Below are 23,075 nucleotides of genomic sequence, written 5' to 3'. Positions count from 1 at the left end.
AGGTGTCTCTATTCCAATGGGGCAAATATATTCAGGAAGCCAGGTGGTGAAGTGGAGAGTTGAGTCAGGAAGATCTAAATTCAAACACTGCCTCGAACTCTCCATGGATCAAATTGTATTAATTGATCGAATTGTCCAGGTAGCTCCCTGGACAAACCACGTGCCCTATCTTAGGCTCAGATTCTTTGTTTGTATAATGGGGATAAAAATGTCATCTACCTTCTGGGATTTTTGTGACAATCACAGAAAGTAATATATGTAAATTGATTTGCAAACTTTAAATTTCTATATTATTAACCAAGACTCAAACCCAGGTCTTTTGATTCTGTGTCTAGTGTTCCCCCTCTATTACCCATGTTCAAGAAATTCCAACCCACGAGTGTGTACCCGAAATGACACAAAGCAACAGACAACCTTCAAGGTTAAATGAGTTTATTCAGAGTTAGTGGATACAATGGTATAGTAGATACCAGCACTCCAAGCTACACCTAGATATTTTCCTCTAGACTGTCACACACTTTCAAATTTCCATAGCTCTAAACATTCCACCATCGGGCCTTCTATTTCTAGCAAAAAATAAAATCATAACCAAAATGGCAAAGGCCAGCCACCATATTGTGCTTCAAATGCTGCTATCAGGATTTCAATTGGCAAAAGTCAATTTCAGTTTTTGTCGGTGAATGGGAATAATTGATCACATGAACAAGAGTCATAGCAGGACTAGAATATAAAGAACAAAATATGGATTAAAAGAAGCACTTGAAGCTGGATTATGTAGGTTCCCCTATGTTAAAAATTCACATACTATCATGAAGATATGACCTCAAAGTTAAATCGTTTGATCCGTGGGCCACACACGTAAGCATATCGGCTAGTACATTTTTTTGCACTGGAACAGAAGCAATACAAGTTTAATTTTCTACCATCACCCCACCACCCCCAACCCCAAGCCTTTTCACTTAGCAATATACCTGCCAACCTAATGTTTCTTGCATGCATAAAGTTTTGCTTTGATAGATCAAAATTTGTCTTCCCCCTCCCTCCCCTTCCCTTACATTTCAAGATGTGAATTCTTTGGCCAATTCTATGTGGGCGTTTCAAGAGTAGCTTCCTGTCAGCTGCGGACAAGATAGCCTTGCCCACTCAAGCTGCCCATGGGTTGATTCTGTCTGATCTGATCTCATATCACATGCAAACTGATACTGGTTCATTAGCTTTCCCCCATGCCAGAGGCACATAAGTCAGCAGGTACATATACAAAAAGGATTAAAAACCAAAAAAGAAAACAAAAGAAAACCCCTTTTTTTCCCTGGTAAAGCCTAGTGTCCTAAAAGGAATCCATTGCTTTAAATTCACTTAATGCCTGTACAGGAGAAATGTGTTTCTTCTGGGAGCCTCGTCTAACTCTTGTTTGATATTCTTCTGGTTTTTCTCGCTTCACTAAGGGCTTTTTCTCAGGAGCTTTCATCTTCCATGACACCACAGGGGAGTTCACAGCGGCTGTCCCATAGACCTTCTGATATTTGGTGGAGGCCACGTAGGAGGCTTTCACGGTGAGAACCACAGCATTCATCAAATTCTTGGCTGCCTGGATGAGGGATGTGGCACTGTCCAGCTAGAGGAAGGGACAAGAGAATGAAATACACCAGGGTTATCCAAAGTCAAGCATCTAGAAGCGGGGCTGATACATTTCTGCCATTAAGGAGCAGGGAAGGCAACCCTCGTTTGCCAAGAGAGGAGCTTATGATTAGAAGAGATTGAACAGTAGGAGAGGAGAGGCTGCCCCCCTGCATCACTCCCCCACCCCCAATACCCTTTAACTCTCAGTGTCTTGAGGCTCTGGACAACAGTGGAAGCTTTGTAATGTCTTTCTACAAATGCAGATATCAGCCGTTTAAAAGAGGTCCCTCTTTTGAGCCTGTAAAAATTTCATATTAATATAAGGTTTGCCTATCAAGATCTCCTACAGTGTTGCTGCTCTCACTTACACAGAGACCATGCCAAGAGCACCAATTAGCAGTCTGTACAGGCTGAAAAATCAAACTTTTTTTAACAGCTGAGCTTTATATTCATGCAAGCGACTGCTAATAGAGAAAGAAGATTTGAAGAAACATAGTTCCTAGCTTACATCTGGAGGCAGGGCAGGGCTGGAATTAAGATATAGTTTGTGTCCATGGACTCTCTGGCTTCTAACTAGTATGTAAGTTATCATGGGAAATAAACTGAACAAGTCTTGATGCCCCCATTAAGAAAAAGAAACTGACCACAGCTAACTACTACTGGCTAACCAGCAGAGAGTATTCATTGAGGTTCTCATGAAAAAGCATTAATTTATTAATTGACCCAGATCATAGATTCTAATTCTGAATATGTCTCAAGTCACTATCCTGAGTCTTCTCTTTTCTCTCTACACTCTCCCTTGGAAAAATCAGATCTTGGGGGTATAAATATCATCTTTATGCAGATGATTTCCAGATATATATCCAGTTCTAGTCTCTCTTCTGAGCTTTAGCCCTGGATAATAAATCACCTTTTGGACAGTTTGAATTGGATGTCCCACAATCATCTCATATTTATCATGTTCAAGACAGAATTCATTATCTTCTTTTCCCACCTCCATCCCTCTTCAGTATTTCTCTGCTATTGTGGGCACCAGCATCCTTCCAGTCACATAGTTTCAGACTTTCCTTTGGAGTCACCTTAAACTTTTGACACATCCAATCAGCAGGCAAGTCTTGTTCTTTCTACCCCCTACCATCTCGCACATACTCCTGTCTCTTCACATGACCCAGTATAGTTTAGAGTTTTATCACCTCTTACTTGGGTCATTGTAATAGCCTTCTAATTCTTCTTCCTGCTTCTCATCTCTCCTCTTAAAAATCCATCTTTCAAAAGCTCACTAAAGTTCTTTCCCTAAAGTGGATGACCATGTAATCCTGTTTAACCCACAAACTGCAGCAGCTTCCTTTATCTCAATAATTCATATAACCACTTTTTGGGGCATTTAAACCTCTTTGCAACCTGCGCCCCTTCCCTACTCACTGCATGGTTTCGGCCATATTGGACACCATGCTAATTTAGACACATGATATACCATCTCTCATCTCCATCCCTTTCCATGCCTGAAATGAACATCCTCCTCTGGGAATCTAAGTTCGTTTAAGATTCAAATTTCTTTCTCCCCACTCCCTTTACTCCTGAGCAGTTGTTAGTACCTTCTCCTCCAAGACTGACTTGTATGAGGTTCCCTATTGATTCTAGGAGATGATATAAAGCTCTCTGCTTGGCTTTGAAAGCCCTTCACAACTTGGCCCCAATATATCTTTCCAACCTTATTGTCTACTATAGTCTCCCTCCCATACTTTGCAGTTGAGTCAAGCGAGCCACAACCTATTCTCATCTCTGTTTCTCATGTAAAGAACTCATTTTCCTATCTTTGTACATTTGCAATGGAATGACTGCAATGTACTCCCTCCCCACCTTTGCCTTGACACCATCCCTCACTTTCTTTGAAGTGAAGCTCAAGTATTTCCTGATCTGCACAAATGCTAGCGCCCTCCCTCCCTATCACATATTTTCTGTACTTATACTCCACATACGGCCATTCTTCATATACTTATGAATTGATATATTATCTCCCCTCATGGAATGTGAGATTTTTGAGGGCAGAGGTTGTTTCATTCTCCTGACTTGAATCCCCAGCTCTGAGCACAGTTTCTGTAGTAGACTAAACACCTGAGAAATCCTACATGATTGATTGATTTATACACATTAAGTCCCATCCTTTCGCCAATATAGACAGAGCTGGGCAGTGAAGTGGTGAACTTTGAATGAATGGGACACTTCTCTTGCCCAACATATATTTTGAAATAACTGAATCTTCACAACATAAGGATCTTAAAACCTTCCTTCCCTTACTATGAGTTAAGTATTCTAAGTGCCAGAAGGCAAAAGGAAGCCCAAAGACTCCCTGCTCTCAAGAAGCTCACAGTCTAATGGGGGAGACATGAAAAAAAACTGAACAAATGAGAGATGAATTAGATCATTGGAGACTAACACAGAGGAGGCACAAGCATTAAGGGAGGTCAGGGAAAGTCTCTTTCAGAAAGTGGGACTTAAGCTGAGACTTGTAGGAAGCCAGGGAAGCCAGGAGACAGGGTGGAGAGAGGGAGTTCCAGGCATGGGAGACAATCAATGAAAAGGCTTGGAGTTGGATATGGAGTGCTGGGTATCAAGAATAGGAAATATAAAGCAAACATTCAAGATATTCTAAGTAAAGGTATGGATAGGAACCAGAACTTAAACTAATGCCATCCTACATCCCAAGTTTGCTTTGTATCCACTTTCCATCTCAATTCATCACATTGCCTCTCCTGCTAGTTAAGACCTGAACAATACCCCAGAATATTCTACAAGAATGGATTTCAACAAATGCCATAGCTGTCAAAGGTCTGCATCCCACTCTGCATCAACCATTCAGATATATACAAATTCAGTTACCTGCCTAGAAATCTACACATTCTCATATTGAGTTCAGGATGCTCAGGCCATAAGTCTGAACTGGCTTCTAAGGATTACTAAGTAGAAACAATGCCTGATCGTTCTTGCTAACAGGAAAAATGGCCAAGAATAGATGAGTGAGATTGATAAATCATCTCAGGAAGCTAATATGAGTCAACACATTTTTTACTCCCTCACCCCCCTCCCCATCATGCTTTCAGTAAATTGCATGGCCAAGTCCCCAAATGAATAGACTTGGATTTCATTTTCCCTTCTTTCCCAGTGTGACCCCCTGGTAACAACACCCACACCAACAAAAGCCAAAGACCTGTAAAGAGGAAAAGTCAAGGTCCAGGCTTCTTCATCAATTATTTATCCTGGCCCAATAACCATGGATTCAAACTTATCTGGGGTTATTTTCACTTTGCTCCTCATTCTCAAAAGGGAAAATTGAATTGGTGAAGTTCATCAGTTCTGTCTGACTGATAAGTATAAAATAACTAACCAAGGCATTGTGTGTGTGAAAGTTCCTTAAAACAGAAAATTATATTTAATACCAAATAAAGAAAATGATATGAATGAATTAAAAAAAAGAACCGCCTATGATTCAAGCACTGTGCTAAGCAGGACAGAGAAAAAATCCAGTGGTTATGACAATCCCTATCCTCAAGGAGTTTACACTCTACTGGGTAAAGACAACAAATATAGAGTAGTTATGACTTAGGAGGGCTATATTCATTTGTAAATTCCCAGAGATAATGATTAATTGATCGACACATTTTCCATTAGCAATGACATGGATGATTTGTATATCTATTATTATATTGTAAGGGTGAATCTATTGAATTAAACAATTACTCTAATACCAATTAGGGTAACTAAAAACTTATTGGGCCTCTATGTCTTTATCCTATGAGAACAACTCTACCAAATAAATCACCAAATCAAAGCAAGTAAACTAAAACTTGGAAGGAGTGAAAGCAATCGAATGAAATGGGATTAGACTACACAGGAAGTACGTCAGGATTGGTTAAAGGGTCAGTCATACTTTGTAGAGCTTGGCTAGAAACAACAAACTAATTCCGAATCTGGCATTCCAATAGCAAGGTTGCTTTATAGTGGGACATTTCCAGCCAAGCCCCTGAGAGGGAATCACTTTGGGAAAAGGAGACATCATCTGGCTTTTCCCCTCCCCACCCTCCTCTCCCCTTCCCTTAATCTATTAATAATCATATGAGATTTGCAAGGTTGGAAGATGCAGACTTCCCATTAATATCCTAACTTTGTCTCTGGATCGGCAGTTGCTAATGACAGCATCAATATTAGGAGTTTATTGCAAACTAGACATAGTAAGGAAAGGCCAATCTGGGACTCAGTAAGGAGCCTGGCAGATAAGTTACACCATAACAAAGGGAAACATTATCAGTACCTCACGAAGAAGAGGAAAGGGCTTACAGAAACAGATGGATAGCTTACTTCTCCTTTGCCGCATGTGCTAACTTGAGCCCACTTTGCCATGGGCTCAACGTGTAATCATGAGAAAGTATGCCTCCAGTTTTGAGGGGTGCGTTATAACAGTTGTCCTCAGTATACTACCTTACTAAATAGCCTTTTCTAAAAGCTAATTAAATCTGGCTGGATAATTATTATCCAGTGATAGCCTATTGGAGGGGAGAGGTGCAGGTGAAGCTTGTGAGCAACAGCATTACAAAGATGCTTTCAAACCCTTAGTGTGACCCCAGCTGCCCTCTAGTGCAGGGAATGGCCAACATGCCAATGGAGTGGAGGGGGTGGGTTGTAGTGGTTAGGGTAGAGCCTATGAACAGGTGCTGCTTATGAAATCCACAAAATAAGAGTCCAGAAAGTCGAGTAGATCTGAATATAACCATTAGGGGGGAGCATTATGATCACAATTCTTGTTTTAAAATTTTTAAACAAATCAAATTTAGCAAATGAGAGACTGTGTCATAGAGGGAATAAAGAGATTACCCTACAGTGAGAATGCTCTGGATTCAAGTCTGAACTCTGACACACAAAGGCTGAGTAGCCTTGGACAAGTCATAATCATTCAGTGACACTGGCACCTCCTGAAGACTATAAATACCAGAATACATGCCAGTCTACATGAATAGAGATTACTTTGTATTTCTTTTCTTTAAAAAGGATTTAGAATTTTTTGAATTAAAATATATATATTTTTTCAGATCACATTTTTGAGCAGGAAGGGACATTAGAGGATATTGAGTCGATTTCCTTATTTTACAGAGGAGGAAGATGAGACGGGGAGGCGTTAGTGAATTGTGAAGGATAACACAGCTAGCAAGTGTTTGAGACAGGATCTGAACTCGGAGCTTTATGGATTTGCTAAGGCCAGTGCTCCACTCATTAAGCCAGCTGGTTCCTTCCACAAATTATATCCTACTATTATAACAGCATTCCGCACCTTTAGATCCTCTCCTGTACCCAGTCGACTGCCGGGATCCTTTGAATAAAACTCACACAGAGCAGGGTGAGCCATCAGCCAGTAATATCATCCAAGAAGCTTACTGGGTAAAGCCTGAGGAAGCAGGGGTCTATGAAGCTACAGCTGAGCCAATACGTAGCCTGAGAACTGCGCCTAAATGTGTACAGGCAATAACCGCATTCAAGGTAATGTAATCCACTCTCCCCAATTTGAAGGAAAAAACAAAGCTGCCAGGTATGTTTGATGGATGGTTTGGAGACAAGCCTGCAAAATTAGCACAGGGACAGAATATAGTTGGTGGAAGAGACAAAGAACGCTCTCATCAATAGTCTTCACTGTGGAACCTGTTCCAGTTGGCTTTACAGACTATTGACACATAGACCTAAAAGGCAAAGGATCCTGAATGCAGAGCAACAAACAGGGCTTAGATGTCAAATTGGCTGCAGTATTCAGTGGGGTGGCCAGGTGGGGTCAGGTTAGGTCAGAGGATATTGCTATCTCCATAAATCAAGAATGGGCACAAATAGGCCACTTGTGGGATTTATAGGCACGATTGTGCTCAATAAATTTATCTACACAAAATATGGCAAACTTCCAGAAACCTATCAGTCCAACCAATTAAAATATATTTCAAAGCAGAGTTTAGACAGTGGCTACAATAATGCAAATGGAAAAAAATAGCAAAACTCTGAATTTTCTATAATTATAACGACATGTCATCATCAAAAAAAGATGAGAACATATACTTTCTTTGCAGAGGTAGGGGATTATGGGTGTGGGATACTGCATATATGAGAGACTCAGTGGATGTGTGGGTCAGTTTGGTTGAGTTTGCTCCCTTCCTTCCTTCCTCCCTTCCTTCCTCCCTTCCTTCCTTCCTTCCTTCCTTCCTTCCTTCTTTCTTTCCTTCCTCCCTTCCTTCCTCCCTTCCTTCCTTCCTTCCTTCCTTCCTTCCTTCCTTCCTTTTTTCCTTCCTTCCTTCTTTCTTTCCTTCCTCCCTTCCTTCCTTCCTTCTTTCTTTCCTTCCTCCCTTCCTTTCTTCCTTCCTTCCTTCTTTCTTTCCTTCTTTCTTTCCTTCCTTCCTTCCTTCCCTCTTTCTCTCTGAATAGGGAAAGGGAAAGGAAAATGTTTGTAAATGAAGTTTATGGGGAAAGAGAGGGGAAATACATACATATACACACATACACACACATATATATAGTGTTTATATACATATATACACACATACACAAGACAGATAGATCATAAATAGGAAATAATTAACAGAAGGAAGTCACCAGAAGCAAGTGGGGTTTGAAAAATCTTCCTGTAGAAGTGAAGTAAGCCAGGGAAGTCTCTAAGCAGAGAAACAATCCCACCCAATAGGTGGGATTATAAACGCCATGAGGGAAGAGATTATTTTTATTTTTTGCTTTCGTATTCTCATTTTAGCACATCGTCTGATATGTCGGGTACTCAATATGAATTGAATTGAAATTAATTGAGTCCTATCTAGGACTATCTCCATCTGTTGAGTGTTTTTTAAAGACATAGCACTGAGCCCCTTCACATGACTGTGATTACAGGCAAAAAGCAAGCATTTTTTTTTTTCTGAAGAGAAAATGTTACACTAAAAAAATAGATGGGAACTGGTTTCTAGAAATCTTACTAATGTGATTATGATGGAAATGTTAAAGATATTTTTTCCAATAACAAAGTTCACCCAAATAAAATTATTAATATATACTCTCAAATAAGGTTTTTCCTCATTCAACACCTACCTCTAGTTAGTAGTTCTCTCTCTGTGTCTCAGTCTGTCTCTGTCTGTCTCTATCTCTGTCTCTGTCTCTGTATCTCTCTATGTCTCTGTCTATCAGTCTGTCTGTCTGTCTCTTTTTCCCCATGCCTTCCCCCTCCTCTCTCTTAATTATTTTGTATTCCTCAGTTTATATTCTGTACTTCTTTCTCTCTATAAACAATCACAAAATTAGAATTATAAGGGATCATCTAGAGGGCATCCTATCCAACACCCCTATTTTGCCAAAAAGAAAGGGGAACTGAGAGAACAAATGACTTTGCCAAGGTCGCATAGATAGAAAATGTCTGAAACAGGACTCCAAGCCCAGCATTTTGTGCACTCCAGCACCAAGCTGCTAGGTTGACTCCTTTAAACATGCTGTTTCATTTAATTTGAGTGTTCCTGGAACAGAGAAGGTACATAGTTGGTTTTTTGTTTCGTAGTATGACAATAATCTGGATTTTTGAAGAGATTTATTTTGTTCTTCTTTGTTCCTGTGTGGACAAGTGCTAAGAAAAATCCAGAATGGCCCCAGTTTCTAAATGGGTTTTACTTTAAAAAACCAAAGGCCACTGTTTGATATTTCCTCAGTTTCCCAATGTCATTAAGCTCTAAACCCCTGTTTTTGAATTTTGACATCTTTGCTACAAATTCTAAGTTGGAGAAGCACTCATGACAGAGGTAATATGGCTGAAAAAATAAATATATTTTCTTTCTACCTCAGCTGTGACTCTTTCTTGCCTGTTATGGTATCATATCATCTTGTAGCTGATTTTAGAATCATGTTATTTCACAAGCACCCTCTCCCCCCACTCCCTACAGAAGGGGTTGATTGCAAAGTAGGGATGCTTGGAATACAGCTCATCTCTATCAGAACAAACAATGCTTCTCACACCACCCACCCTTCCATACAGGCACACTTCTATGAACTATTCACGCCTCTTGAGCTCTTGTGGCTATCCCCCAGCTATGAAACTGAGGTTCAGTCAGAGGATCCATGCCTTATAAGGCTCGGGGGCAACAGAGGGGAATGAAGAGAGGTCCATGAGTGGAATCAGGAAGACCTAGGTCCAGGTGTTATCTTTGCCACATTGTAGTTGTATGAATCTGGGCAAGACATTACTTCTAATTGCCCCAGTAAACTAAGTTATCAATGAATTACTGATAGGACCCAAAGCTTCCGTGTCAGTAATTTGACATAAAAATAACTCAAGTCAGTATTTAAAAAAACATAGTTATAATGGATAGAACTTGTGAATGAATCCTCTGGTCTAATCTCCACTCACAACTTGAACTATAAGATCTTAGCTGGTGATGGAAGCTTGTGGCATGGTAGAACATCAGATCAGATACTATATTAAAACACATTGAACAGTGTAGAGGCATATAACTGCTGGCTATTATTTTTATCTGTAGGGGCAGTAGTAGTAGCAGCAGCAGCAGCAGCCACAGCAAATTATCATGATGATAAGAGGAGAGGGAATGAAATAACCCTTTATACACTGCCTACTGTGTGCCAGGTTATAGGTGATTCAGTCCTCACAACAACCCTGGGAGGCAAGATGGTGTTATTATAATTTTACAACTGAGGAAACCAAGTCAAAAGAGTTAAGTGGTTTATTCAGAGTCACATAGCTAGTAAGCATCCGAGGGCAGACTGGAACTCAAGTTTTCCTAACTCCAGGTCTGGTTTTGTGCTACCTAGTTCCTGGAAAGATGGCAGAATGCTGTACATGGCATAGAAAAGACTGGAGTTCAAATCCAACATTTCTTTTACAGGTCAAAAATTCCAACAATCGAAATGGACATTGTCTCATCAAGAAGGAACTGAGTGGTAGATTTGAATTCAAGAAGGTATGGCCTTGAAGAACTGGATTCACCTTCTGCTTGTAATACTTATTACTTGTGTGAACTTGGCAACTCACTTAACCCCTTTCTAAGTCTTAGGTTCATGGATCATAGATTCAGAGTTGGAAGGGCCCTTAGAGGTCAGAGTTTAGGCCTGTTACTTTACAATGAAGAAAATGAGGTAAAAAGGGGTTGTAATTTTTCCAGGGCAAGTAGCTGAGGCAGGATTCAAACTAGGTCTTTTAAACTCCAAGTCCAAGACTCTAAAAATAAGTTTCATCAGATCACAGATCTAGAGATGGAGGAGATCTAAGAGATCCCATCCTCGCATTTTATAAATATGGAAACTGAGATAAGAAGTTGTTAAATGACAGTCAAAACTGGTAGTCAGTAGCAGAGTAAACATTCCAGTTCAAGTCCTTAAACTTCAAAATCTTAGTTCTTCCCACTCTGCCCAGATTCTCTTCCCCAATAATACCTATAGTGCCCACATCACTAGGTTGTTGAGGAGATAACATGATGTCATGGAGAGGGGGCTCTTGGTAAATTGTAGAGTGTTCTATAAATGCTGTATTTTGATTATTATCAATAAGCCGGATCATCTAGGATAGCTTCACACAATATAAATTAGGCTTCTTCAATAGTTGAGTGATTATCACACTTTTACCCTTCTGAATAACAGTGAACTTCCTGGATGGGTCTGGAAATGTAGCAAGAAAAATGAGGATGCCAGTTGCTAGCATCTTCTGCTACAAGAGTAAACCTTGGAGCTGTAGCAGAAAAACATGGTCGATTGGTTGGTTGTTGCCTTTGTTCTCGAAGAAGACCAAAATGGCATTGCTATGTTGGAATCAAGGTACAGTGTGTCTGACTGTGGCCCATCAGAGCAACATGAGCTCAGAACGCTCTACCACAGCTCAGGCACAGAGTCCAAATGAATATTTGGAGTGGAGATATCAGCAGAGAAATATTGTGGAACCCCAGAAGGGGCCTTAGAGGCCTTGCTCTTCTTTAAGAGGTGAGGAACTAGAATTGGTCAAGATCATACAGATAGGAAGTAGCAGAGCTGGGATTTGAACCCAGGACCTTTGACTCCAAATTCAGTGCTCTTCCAGCTAATCCATGCTTCCTCATGAAGTTATGTGATGTCCAATTTCTTCAGAGTAATGGTGGAACTGGAAGGGTCCAAAGAGATAGATCATTCAGACCAACTATTTGACAGTTAAAGAAATTAATTCCTAGAGATGTTAAAAAGCCTTAGTCCAGGTCACATAGGTCATTAGTGCAGAACTAAGACTAGATTTCCTGACTACAAAATTGTTCCTGTGCCCCCACCACATTTTAAGATTTTGTATGTCACGATCTATATAAAAAGATATCTATTTTCAACTATATATGCCAAGTTTCAAAGATCCAATCCCTCACAATGTGTTGAACCGTTTAGAACTTCTCAGAAGCAACTGAAGTGTCGATACACTTTAATAGGTTATTAGTGGAGCAAATGTCATGCAATTAGTGACTTCTGAGAAGCAAGACAAAAGAGGAACCAGCCATTAGATGGTACTTGCGAGAAAAGCAGATCTTGAGAATTTCACCCAAATGGTTTAAAAGCAGAGAAGGGCAACTGAATGAGTTTTTTCCGTGGTAGGGATTCTACTTATTTCAAGGCTTGTCATAAAGGTCTAGTGATTTTGAGTGTCCCTCGATGAGCGTTGAGAAATGGGAAGACCTCATCCTCCATGCTCATGTGTTCAGGCACTTGTGCGTATGAATTGTAACAGGTCAGACATTTATCAGAACAAACATGTGAGATTCTTATCTCTACGTGCACGAATATTTTCCATATGCCAGCAGTCTCTGCTTCCAGTCTCTGCCCCATTCAGTAGGGAATGTGATTTTTTTTCTCAGTTTACAGGAACTACAGGGATAAAACTCTAATTACTCCTAGCATATTTATGACTTACGAAGTTTCCTGAAGCTCAAAGAAGTCAAGTGATTTGTTCAGGGTTACACAGCAAGTTAGCATCAAAGGCAAAATTTGAACTCAATCTTTCTGACTACAAGCCCAGAATTCTAGCTACTGGGTCTGATTATTACCCAATTAATTTTCCAAAAATCATAGCTCGGAGAAAATAGGGAGGCAGTATTGCACACTGTGTTCCATGTTGGAATCCTCCAGTTAGACTCAGTCTAAAAGGTCCTTCAAGGAAATTCAATCTAGTCCAACCTTTCATTCTTAAATGGAGCCCCAGAGGGTCTAAGTGGTGGTTACACAAATAAAAAAATAGAAGATCCAAGATTTGAACCCTGGTTCTCTGACTACAAATCTGATGTTCCTTCCAGTTGTACCAGTTACTTTGGGAAAGTGATGTCCGTTCTATTAGCTTTATTATCCTTATGTGAAAAATAGGGACAATGATACCTGTAGGACCAGATACGCCACAGTTATGTTGTACCTTATAAGCATTCATAACTTACAAAAACCATCAAAGAAGAAGAGGGGGCACAGAAACCCTCGAGATGGCTGTCTCTGCAGTAGCCATTTGGTTTCTGGAGTGCAAATTGATCATCCCATCAATAACCACCTATGAAATGCCTGTTACGTGGAAGATACAGTGCCAGGCAATAAATATGAACATGAGCTAAAATCTGTGTCATTTCTGAAATATCACATGGGGTAAACTAAGTCTCTAGTAAGGCCTACGGCTGGCTAGCTGGTGGGGGTTACATTAGAATAAATGGAAAACAAAACTATAAATGGTGATTTCAGAAGGAGCTATTCTGATTCCGGTGAATTAATAATTTCAGTGAAGACTATTTCCTTCCCTTTTAAAAGGTCAGGGGTTCATAGAAGTTGAACTAAAAGGGAACTCAGAGTTCATCTAGTGTAACCATCACATTTTACAGATGAAGACACTGAGGCCAAGAGACATTAAGTGAGTTTCCCAAGGACACAGACCTAATAAGTGTCTGAGGAAGAGTTTTCACTCAGTCAGCTGATGAATCAACAAGCACTGATTACAAACACGTTACATGCCAACTAGTGGGGGATACAAAAATGAAAGCCACAAACTCCTAGAAGTTCTTGATTCTTAATAGTGGAAAGAAACAGTTTTCTGAAGTCAAAGACTATCGGTTCAACTCCTGCCTTTGATGCTAATTACCTGTGGAACCTTGGAAAACTCTCCTCACATGCCTAGACCTCTGTTTCCCTACAGCTACATTGAGAGAGTTGACCTAGGTCACTCCTGAAGTCCTCCCTACCAGCTCTAACTCTAGGAACTTAAGTTCACTCTCTCTGTCTCTGTCTCTGTCTCTGTCTCTCTGTCTCTGTCTCTCTCTCTCTCTCTCTCTCTCTCTCTCTCTCTCTCTCTCTCTTTCACACACACACACACACACACACACACACACACACACACACACATGTCCTTTTTAAATGCCTCCTTACTGCTTACAGACAACACTGAAGGCAATATGTAGAGCACAAACTCTGGAAAATCTTATCACAACAAAAAGTCTCCAAACATGGGTCAGAGCTGGGTCTACTGTATGAGAAAGAACCTAGCTATTATATTCAGTTGGAAAAAAGTGATGATTTTTTTTCAGTCACAGCCAATAAAGCAGAGTTTTATTGTAGAAGAATTGCTGTTCTCATTGGTGGAAGGAGTATTCATTTCACTAAAATCCTAGGTCTTTGAAATATAGGAACTTGAGATATCTCCCCTTCAACTCTACCTTTCCCATGTCAGAGGTGTCATTTTGTGCCTGGATGCCCTGAGGAATTCCAAGGCTTCCAATTCCTCCACTATTCACTTCACCATCTATGGTGTAACCAGATTACTTTTCCAAAGCGTTGGGATGTAATGTGGTAGAATGCAAAGGGCTATGGAATTGGAGTCTGGAGACATGTTGCATCTGACAAACTGTTTGATTTTTCTGAATCTTAATTTCTTACTATATAAGTGGGAACTTCACAAGACTACTAAAAGGAAAGTACTTTGTTATGTGCTAAAAACCTGTGGGCAATTTTTAAGCTCTCAAACCTCCAATAGCTCCCTGTTATATAAAGAAGAAAATAACACTTACATAGGCTGATATTCCAGGCCCTCAATTATCTCCAAATTAGATTTCCAGCCACATTTCCCTAAACACACCTTTGTGAAGGCTCCACTTCAGCTATATCGCTTTCTTCAATCCTTCTCACAGATGTCACCTTCACATCCTCATTTTGACACCTAGCATTCCAACTGTCTGAAATGTCCCAAATTACGTCATCATGGGCCTCGCACTAGAAAGGAGCCATAGCCATTTAACCCAACCTCCTCTCTTAAAAGTTGAGTAAATGGAGGCCTGTTAAGGCAACACGCATTTTTAAAGAGATGATAGACATCATATTAATCTCATAAGAAAGAAAGATAAAATGCAGGTCTTGACCTCAAGGAGCAAATATTCTAATAAGGAGAAAAATACATATGGATATTTACAAACATACATGAGTGTATACAGGAATGGTATATAGTCATGGGGGTTGTACTAGAAGGTTGTGGGTGTATGGGTAGGACAGGCTTTATTTAGATGATATTTGATAAGAGTCTTCTTTGAAGCAAACTAGGGGTTCTAAAAGTTGGACGTTGAGAGACAAGGGCCTTTGGGACTGTGAGGTAATCAGTATAAAAGCACAGGCATGAAAGATACACTACTCAACATGAGGAATTGTTAGTAGGCAACTCGAGCTGGACCACAAAGAAGAATAGTGGGAAATAAGGTAGAAAATATAGGCTCAGCAAAGATGTTCCCCTGAAGGGCTTTACATTATACTTTATACTTTAGGTTACAAAGATCACTGGAGTTTATTGAGAGTCTGGCGAGGGAATTGTGTTTGTCCTTCATTTTCAAAGAGGACCATAGCATCAGGGAAATGATGACATGACTTGCAATTGACTTTGTTTAGAGGGTGGACTGTGCAAGGTCACCAGCCTCACTTTCCCCTCCAGAGCCATGTGGGTCCAGTGGCCTGATATTCATCAGGATAACTGGAGATGACCAAGGATTCAATGGGAGACCCTGGCCCTTTTAGGCTCAAACCTTTTCATGTACTGACTTAGAGTGAGGTAACACCCATTCAGTGAATAGACCTCTTTAAGAAGTGAGTCAAGGGATAGCCCTTGTAATTAGAAAAAAGAAAAAAAAATCAAGCTGAGAGGGGAAGACCCTCAGTGTTGCCGTAGAAGGGGTGAAGAGGAGGGCGTGGCAAGCTCATAGCTATACTTTGTCAGATAAGTGGAGGTTGGGAGAAAGTAGGGGTGCAAACTTGAGGCAGAGAAACAGATTAGATTATTATGATAGTCTAGGTGACGAGGGTTGAACTAAGGTGTTGTTTGTACGAACAGAAAAAACAAAACAGAAGGAAGCAATTTTGTGGAGGTAGAAACCACAGGAGAGAGAAAATAACTCATCCCAAATTATAATTAATGAGGAAAGGAGGCAGAATTTGGACATTGGGCCTCTGACTTCAGATACAGTCTGACTTCTCTATGAAGCCTTTCCTTATCACCTCAACTTGAAGCAAGCTCCCCTTTCTCTAAATTTTCCTAGTCATTCTTATGTATTTGATTCTTTTTTTAAAGCAAATGTGGCATTCATTTGAATGTCACCTTGAATTATTTGAGGTCCTTAAAGTACTATTTCACATGATATGTATTAATGTCTTGGATCACCTTATGGTATGAATTCCACAAGAACAATAACTGACATTCATACTTTAGTGTAATTCTCATGCACAGTGTGTATATGGATACTTGAAGGAGGTCAGTAATCATAGGTGACCTTCAATGATTCAGCTAACCAGTGTCTATGCTTTATTCAACATAAGATCTTATGAATTTCTTTGGCTAAAAATAAATCAATAAATAAAGAAATCTACATCTGCTGCCCTGATCTCTGCTGATGATTCTCTCTGATTGTTAGAGGATGGTCATTTGATCCTGGTCTTAGGAGAGTGGCTCTCATGGCAATATTTTCCAAGTTAATTCAATCCAAGCTAATCCAATCCAACTCAACTCAGTCTAAGCCATGCCAAACCAAGAAGTATTCATCAAGTTATTACGCAGCAAGGCACTAGGCCAGGTATTGGAGATACAAGCCAACACCAAAATCTCTCACTTTTTATATTCCATATTGTTTTTTAGCATGATAGATTCTTTCAGGATGAGGCATCCCAGGAGGACAGCTGTGTGTTTTCCTATAGCACATTCTTCATAGAAACTAGGTTGATATGCTCTGTATCAATCAATAAACCAAAAATTCATTTCAAAATAATCTCTCCTTGCTTAATGCCTAACAACAACAGTGCCTAAGGGTCAGATACTGTGCTAGGCACTGAGGACACTGAGAACAAAGTAAATTGGCTCCTACCTACAAAGAGCATAAAAACTGGTCAGGGAAGACAACGTATACACATATATGTAGAAACAAAAGAGATATAAGGAGATTGGGAGGGTAAGTTTCTAATGGTGGGAAGGAGGGAGTCAGGGAAGAGCAACATATTCAGAAGAGTCTATTAACGTCCCAAAGGAAGAGAGCACAATTAGGTAGCATCCCAGATTTATGCTTAGGAACAGAGGAGAGAAAAGAATCCGGGATACATCTTGCAGATCTCCAACTGGAAAGAAGCTGCACCTTTTTTATGCAGTTATTCTGTGTCATCATTGTACTAGGTAATATTCTAGAGTTCTTCAGGATAGGATACTGTAAAGTAATGCATTAGAAGGACTCTGCCCTACCCAAGGGGCCTGGGAAATAAAAATTAAGAACCTGGTAAAAAGAATAGGAACGTGAGGGCTGTAAGAACACACGTGTCATTGTCCAATGGCCCCATTTCTAACAGAAACCCTCCTCTTTCATGTCCTGCTTTTCTTTTCCCTGTTTCCATCATTGTGCTCCTCTCCAAAAGAAACCTAGGGGTTATTTTCCAATTTTCAGGAAAACAATTAAGGTACTTTGCACTCTAAGTGTAAAGTTGGGGTATTTATGTTGGGATTTTCCCAGTAACCCTCCCTGCCCCATCAACATTCCTGTAGCTGTTGGTTTTCAAAAGGTTATCCCTGATCCAGCCATGACCTGATAATGAGATGGTAGCTACTGTAATTTAAAGCATGCTTTTTTACCAGCCTTTTATTAGGGGGATTAATTTTAAACCAACAAATATTTATTAAATATTTACTATATAAGACTCTTCAAAGTGTGTATGTGTGTGTCTCTGTGTGTGTGTCTGTGAGAGACACAGAGAGAGAGAGAGAGAGAAACAGAGACAGAGAGAGACAGAGCCCACTTATACATGTGGGGCAGTGGTGGCAGAGGAGCTTGAAAATATGATAAGAACATAGGAAAATCCTAGGGAGGAAACTCCCTTCAGTGATGCACATCAGCCACTCATTTACTGATGTCTTGAGAGTTTCCTGCAACAAAGAAGTTAATTGACTTGCTCAGAGCCAGAATGTGTCAGAGGTCTTGAACAGGAGGTCTTTGTGGTCTGAGGATGAGCCTTCTATCTTCCACCACACCACACTGACTCTCAGACTCTGGGGATACAAAGACAAGACAGAAATCTTCCCTGCCTTCCAGCCGCTGATCTTGATATACTTGATGCTTATTGTTTAATTATTATTCGGTTGCACCCAACTCTTTGTGTTCCTATTTGGTGATTTCTTGGCAAGGTTACTGGAGTTTATTATTTCCTTCTCCAGCTCATTTTACAGATCAGGAAACTGAGGCAAACAGGGTTAAGTGACTTGCCCAGGTTACAAAGCAAGTGTCTGAGGCCAAATTCAAACTCAAGTCTTCCTGATTCTAGGTCCTGTACTCTATCCACTGCGTCACCTAGCCGCTCCCTACTTAATGCACAAAGAGACTAAGATGGAATGATAGAGAGAAAGGCTGTGAGGGTGATGTCTCTTAGAAGGAGATATACTACTATAAGTGGTGTTCATGAAGCACAGAAACATAAAGTCAAATGCCTAGAAGGATCCTTAGAGGAACCTGAAGGGGTCTGTGTGTGTGTGTGTGTGTGTGTGTGTATGCGTGCGCGCGCATATGTGTGTGAGCATGTGTGCATACACGACGCACATGTGCCTGTGCCAGTGCACGTTTCTTCATTACTTTTTCCTTCTTTCCTTCCTTTCTTTCTTCCTTCCTTTTTGCCTCCTTCCTGCTTTCTTTCCTTTCTTAAAACTGAAACCCAGAAAAAAGGCAATGATTTGCCCAAGGTAACAAAGAGTGTTAGTAACAAAGCACCTAGGCCTCTAAGCTCTCTTTGGTTTCTAGTATAATAGTCCCTTCCCTAACACCTTGCTGTTTCCCTATACTCATAGGAGGTACCTTAATGCTCTGGTTAGGGCTCAAAGGATGTGAGCTCAAGTCCTGATTGTGTAACTACCTCTGTATGATGCCAGACAATTCCCTTCACTTAAGTCTCAATTTTCTTCTCTATAAAATAAGGAGCTGGAATAAATGACCTTTCAGGTGTCTTGCAACTCAAGTCTATTGACCCTATGTCCATCACTGATGATAGTGGAATCGAACGACTTTTCCCCAAGATTTGGATGGGCTCAGAATGACACTATGTTAAAATCCATTGCTACACTGAGCTCTCTTCTTATTGGCTCCCAGCTGCTTACTCATCTGGCCATGTTTGTGTATTCTTCCTTAATTCATTCAGGGTGATAGTAGGCATCATAGTTGGCCAGTCCACTGATTAACTGTCTTCATTTGCATTTTTTCAATTATAGGTAAGTAAACCTTGGGGACTCCCACGAAGGCTTAATTATCATCAACAAATTTTGCATTTTAAATATGGCTCCCTGCCATTTTTCTCACCATCAAAGGCACTTGGCACTTATAAGGGCTGTGCCTGCCCAATCAGAAGGAAAACATTTGTTTTTGCCTTGAGAAGTTAAACAAATTGTGAATAGCAGTGTTCTCATGAAGAAGTGTGGAGAATGGAAGTTGGATTTTAGCAGCCCCAGCTCCCCTTTTCCCACCATTTGCCATTTTCAGTGGACTTCTCTCACATCACTAAATTTCTCATCAGTGTGAGGTCTTAGATAGCTGTTGATAAGTCACTAGGAGAGCATCATTATTCACTCCCACCACCCATCCAAAAAAACCCTGCCCACCCTCCATGTGGTTTCCTGTAGGTGTTGCTCAAAGCTTGTTTCTGCCATATCACTCCTTTGCTCAAATATCTTCCATGGTTTCCTCTTGTGTCCATGATAAAATGCCACATTTTTAGCCTCCCATCTCAGTCTTCTGCTATTTAAACCTAACCTATCTTTCTTTCTTTATTTCATATTGTTCCTCTTCACATCCATTACACCTCCAGCCATGGTGTTTCCTGATCTTCTCAAATCTACATTGACCTACGCCTTAATGCTTGCCCTCTTCATTACTGAAATACAGTACTTCTCTTTCTTCAGGGTGTTTAATTTGGGGGCCTTAGATAGTTTCAGGAGGTCCATAGATGGGAAAAATTGAATTTTTAATGCAAGAATACAAGCATTTTTAAAACCTTATTTTTATTTTAATTTTATCTTATTCTGAAATTAAAAATAGAACAAGCATTTCCACAATGTAGTAAAATAGAAAAAAAGATGATTATACATGAAACTGAAATCTATTATATACAACTTGCTATTCCTTTTAAATACATAATAAAGTTATCATATAACTTTATTTTTTCCCCTTTTATGCCCTCTTCCCTTTATTCACCCTAGAGATGACTGCCATCATGCCAGGTGGTTTGTTGATAACAAAGGATACAAAAAGGGCAAAAAATAGTCCCTACTCTCAAGTAGCTCCCCTTCTAATGGCGGAGACAACATGCAAACAACCGCGTACAAATGAGATACAGACAAGATAAATTGGAGCTAAATCTCAGAGGAAAGGGACTGAAGTCATGGAAGAATGTGAAAAGCTTCCCTGTAGAATATTGGGTTTAGCTGGGGCTTTAAGGAATCCTATAACAAGCCAGGAGGTAGAGATAGGGAAATAAAGCATTCCAGGATGAGGGCCAGCCATGTTCAGAGTCGGAAGATGGAGCATCTTTCACAATGAACAATAGAAAGGCCAGTGTCATTGGATCACAGAACATATTGGGGTGAATAAGGTGTAAGAAGACTGGACGGATAGGAAGTGGCCAGATTATTAAGTGCTTTGAACATAAAATACAGGATTTTATATCTAATCCTGGAGATGATAGGCAAACAATGATGTTTATTGAATTGGGGTGGGGGGATTAATCAGACCTATGCTTTTTAATTTGAAAGTGTAATGGAGGATACACTGGAGTGGAAAGAAAGTTGAAGCAGAGAGATCAATTAGCAGACTATCAAAACAGTTCAAGTGTGAGTCGGTGAGAATATGTACAAGAGTGCTGGTGATTTCAGAAGAGAAAGGGGAGTCTATGCAAGAGTTTTTACAAATATAAAATTGACAGGAATAAGAACAGATTCGATAAGGACAGATGAGAAAGATTGAGAAATTGAAGGAGCATCTATCTGGCAAAGTTGGATGACTGGGAGAATGATGTTACCCATAATAGTAAGAGGGGTCTACAGAAGAGGGGAAGATTTAGGGGGAAGGGTCAATTCAATCTGGGATGTGTTGAATTTAAGATGTCTTTGAGACATCCATTTGAAATGGCCAATAAGGCATTGGAAATGAGTGACTGGCAGTTAGGAGGGGTAAGGGTGGGACGAACAGATCTAAGAATCATTAGCATAGAGTTGAATTAGCACAAAATTGAATGCATGATGAGACCACCAAGTGGATTAGTATAAATAGAGAAGAGAAGAGGGACCAGGGCAATTAAAGTAATATTCTAACAGGGTGTTCACAGGTTTCAACAGGATTTCAAAGAATCATGACACTAAAAAGTTTAAGTACTCAAGGTTCAAGAGTTAATTGAGATGCTGCCTATTAACTTATCAATAAGTATGTAGTTATTGAAGTAGCAGAAAGCAGGACATTGAAGGAAGAGCGCATAGGGCATGTCCTTACCGATGAGTGTTTAGGAAAACTGTACATAAGGGGTACTAGTCATGGCTGATTCCACAGTCTTTCCCCATTCCACTCCCCTTTTCAAATGCTTTTTCAACAATTTCAATTCATAAACATTTTGAAGTGTTTCTGTGTAACAAATAGCAGAGGCAACTTGGCATATTGGGTAGAATGCTAGGCTCGAAGTCAAAAAGACTTCTCTTTAAACCCTGTCTCTGATACCATCTGTGTGATTCTGGGAAAGCCACTTAACCTCTATGTTTTTTCAAGCAATTGCCAAAGATGTTCTTACTAAAACATAGGGTAGAAGGGGTGGTACATTCTTGAGTATGGCTTGAGAATGTCCAGGCAGCAATTGCATGCTAGAACTGGGTCCAGGCTTCCACACCCTGGGGTAGTCAATGGAGTTTATTTACTGTTGAATGAGTACCCACTATAGAGGACAATCGATGGGATGGTGCTATGGAAGGAGGCATGCTCCAGGATATTTTAGGGACTTTCTAAATTTTAGCACCTAGGGGATAAGGACCCATTATCCTGTTCCAGTTTCACTCTGCCAAGGAGAAAGAAAGGATGCACACGGGCAAAGACAAAGTTACCTAATATAAGTAGGTCTACGTCTTACCCCATGGGTGTGCTTTCAATGTCAGCACTGATTGTTTATTTCTACCTGACAGATCCTCCTCACAGGTATCTTACGAATCCTTTTGATTGGATCTGGAAAGGTGATTCAATCTGGGCCAAGAGGAGGCTCGGGGAAAAGAGTATTGACTTTGGAGTCAGGAAATTTAAGTTCAAATCCCAGCTCCCGCACTTATAAGTTGCGTACACATGGGCAAGTGTTTTTTTCTCCTTTTACTTCAGTTTTCTAATATATAAAATCTAATAGAAATGAAATTCTTCTTCTCTTTTCCTCCTCCATCTCCTCCTCCTCCTCCTCCTCCTCCTCCTCTTCACTCTCTTCTTTCTACATTTCCTCCTCTCCTTTTCTTTCTTCTCCTTCTCTACCTCCTCCTCTTTCATCATCATCACTACTACACATCATGTGGTGATGCTTTACTTCTAAATACAACTATCCCCAACTTCATATATTTCTTATAATTCTGAAAATTTATAGAAAGTATGAGAAACGAATGTAACAGTGGAAGATGAATCTCTCCACTCGAAAAGAAAATTTGAGTTCATCTTTCATTATAAAAATGAGAAGGAAGACATGAAGAAACAGAAATCATTAATCAAGGGCTCACAAGAGGGCTTCAAAATAATGCATGGTTTAGAGCACGGATTTTAATTAAATTAATTTTCAATTTGAGCAGTTGAGCCATAACTTCAAATGTTGGAATTTATTTTATCTGTCTCTTATGGAATGTCTTTTCCACATTTTTAGAACTGGGCTCACCCCCCCCCCCATTCTGCCTTTTTTCTATCTTA

At 40.1% G+C, this 23,075-nt stretch overlaps 1 protein-coding gene across 1 annotated transcript in view; it reads right to left on the bottom strand.

The window, feature by feature from the left end:
- Positions 1-1,322: 1,322 nt before the first annotated feature.
- CTNNA2 (catenin alpha 2) overlaps positions 1,323-23,075 on the bottom strand; it is a 165,694-nt gene continuing 143,941 nt past the window's right edge. Inside the window, exon 9 of the mRNA XM_036751104.1 lies at positions 1,323-1,615. Within this exon, the coding sequence (XP_036606999.1) occupies positions 1,328-1,615 (288 nt within the window). The 3' untranslated portion in view covers positions 1,323-1,327. The remainder of the gene's footprint in view (positions 1,616-23,075) is intronic.

This window comes from Trichosurus vulpecula, chromosome 3 (genome assembly GCF_011100635.1).
Source record: "Trichosurus vulpecula isolate mTriVul1 chromosome 3, mTriVul1.pri, whole genome shotgun sequence".
Classification (NCBI taxonomy): Eukaryota; Metazoa; Chordata; class Mammalia; order Diprotodontia; family Phalangeridae; genus Trichosurus; species Trichosurus vulpecula.
Note: the sequence above shows the minus strand (reverse complement) of the source record. Positions and strands in the feature narration are given on the sequence as shown.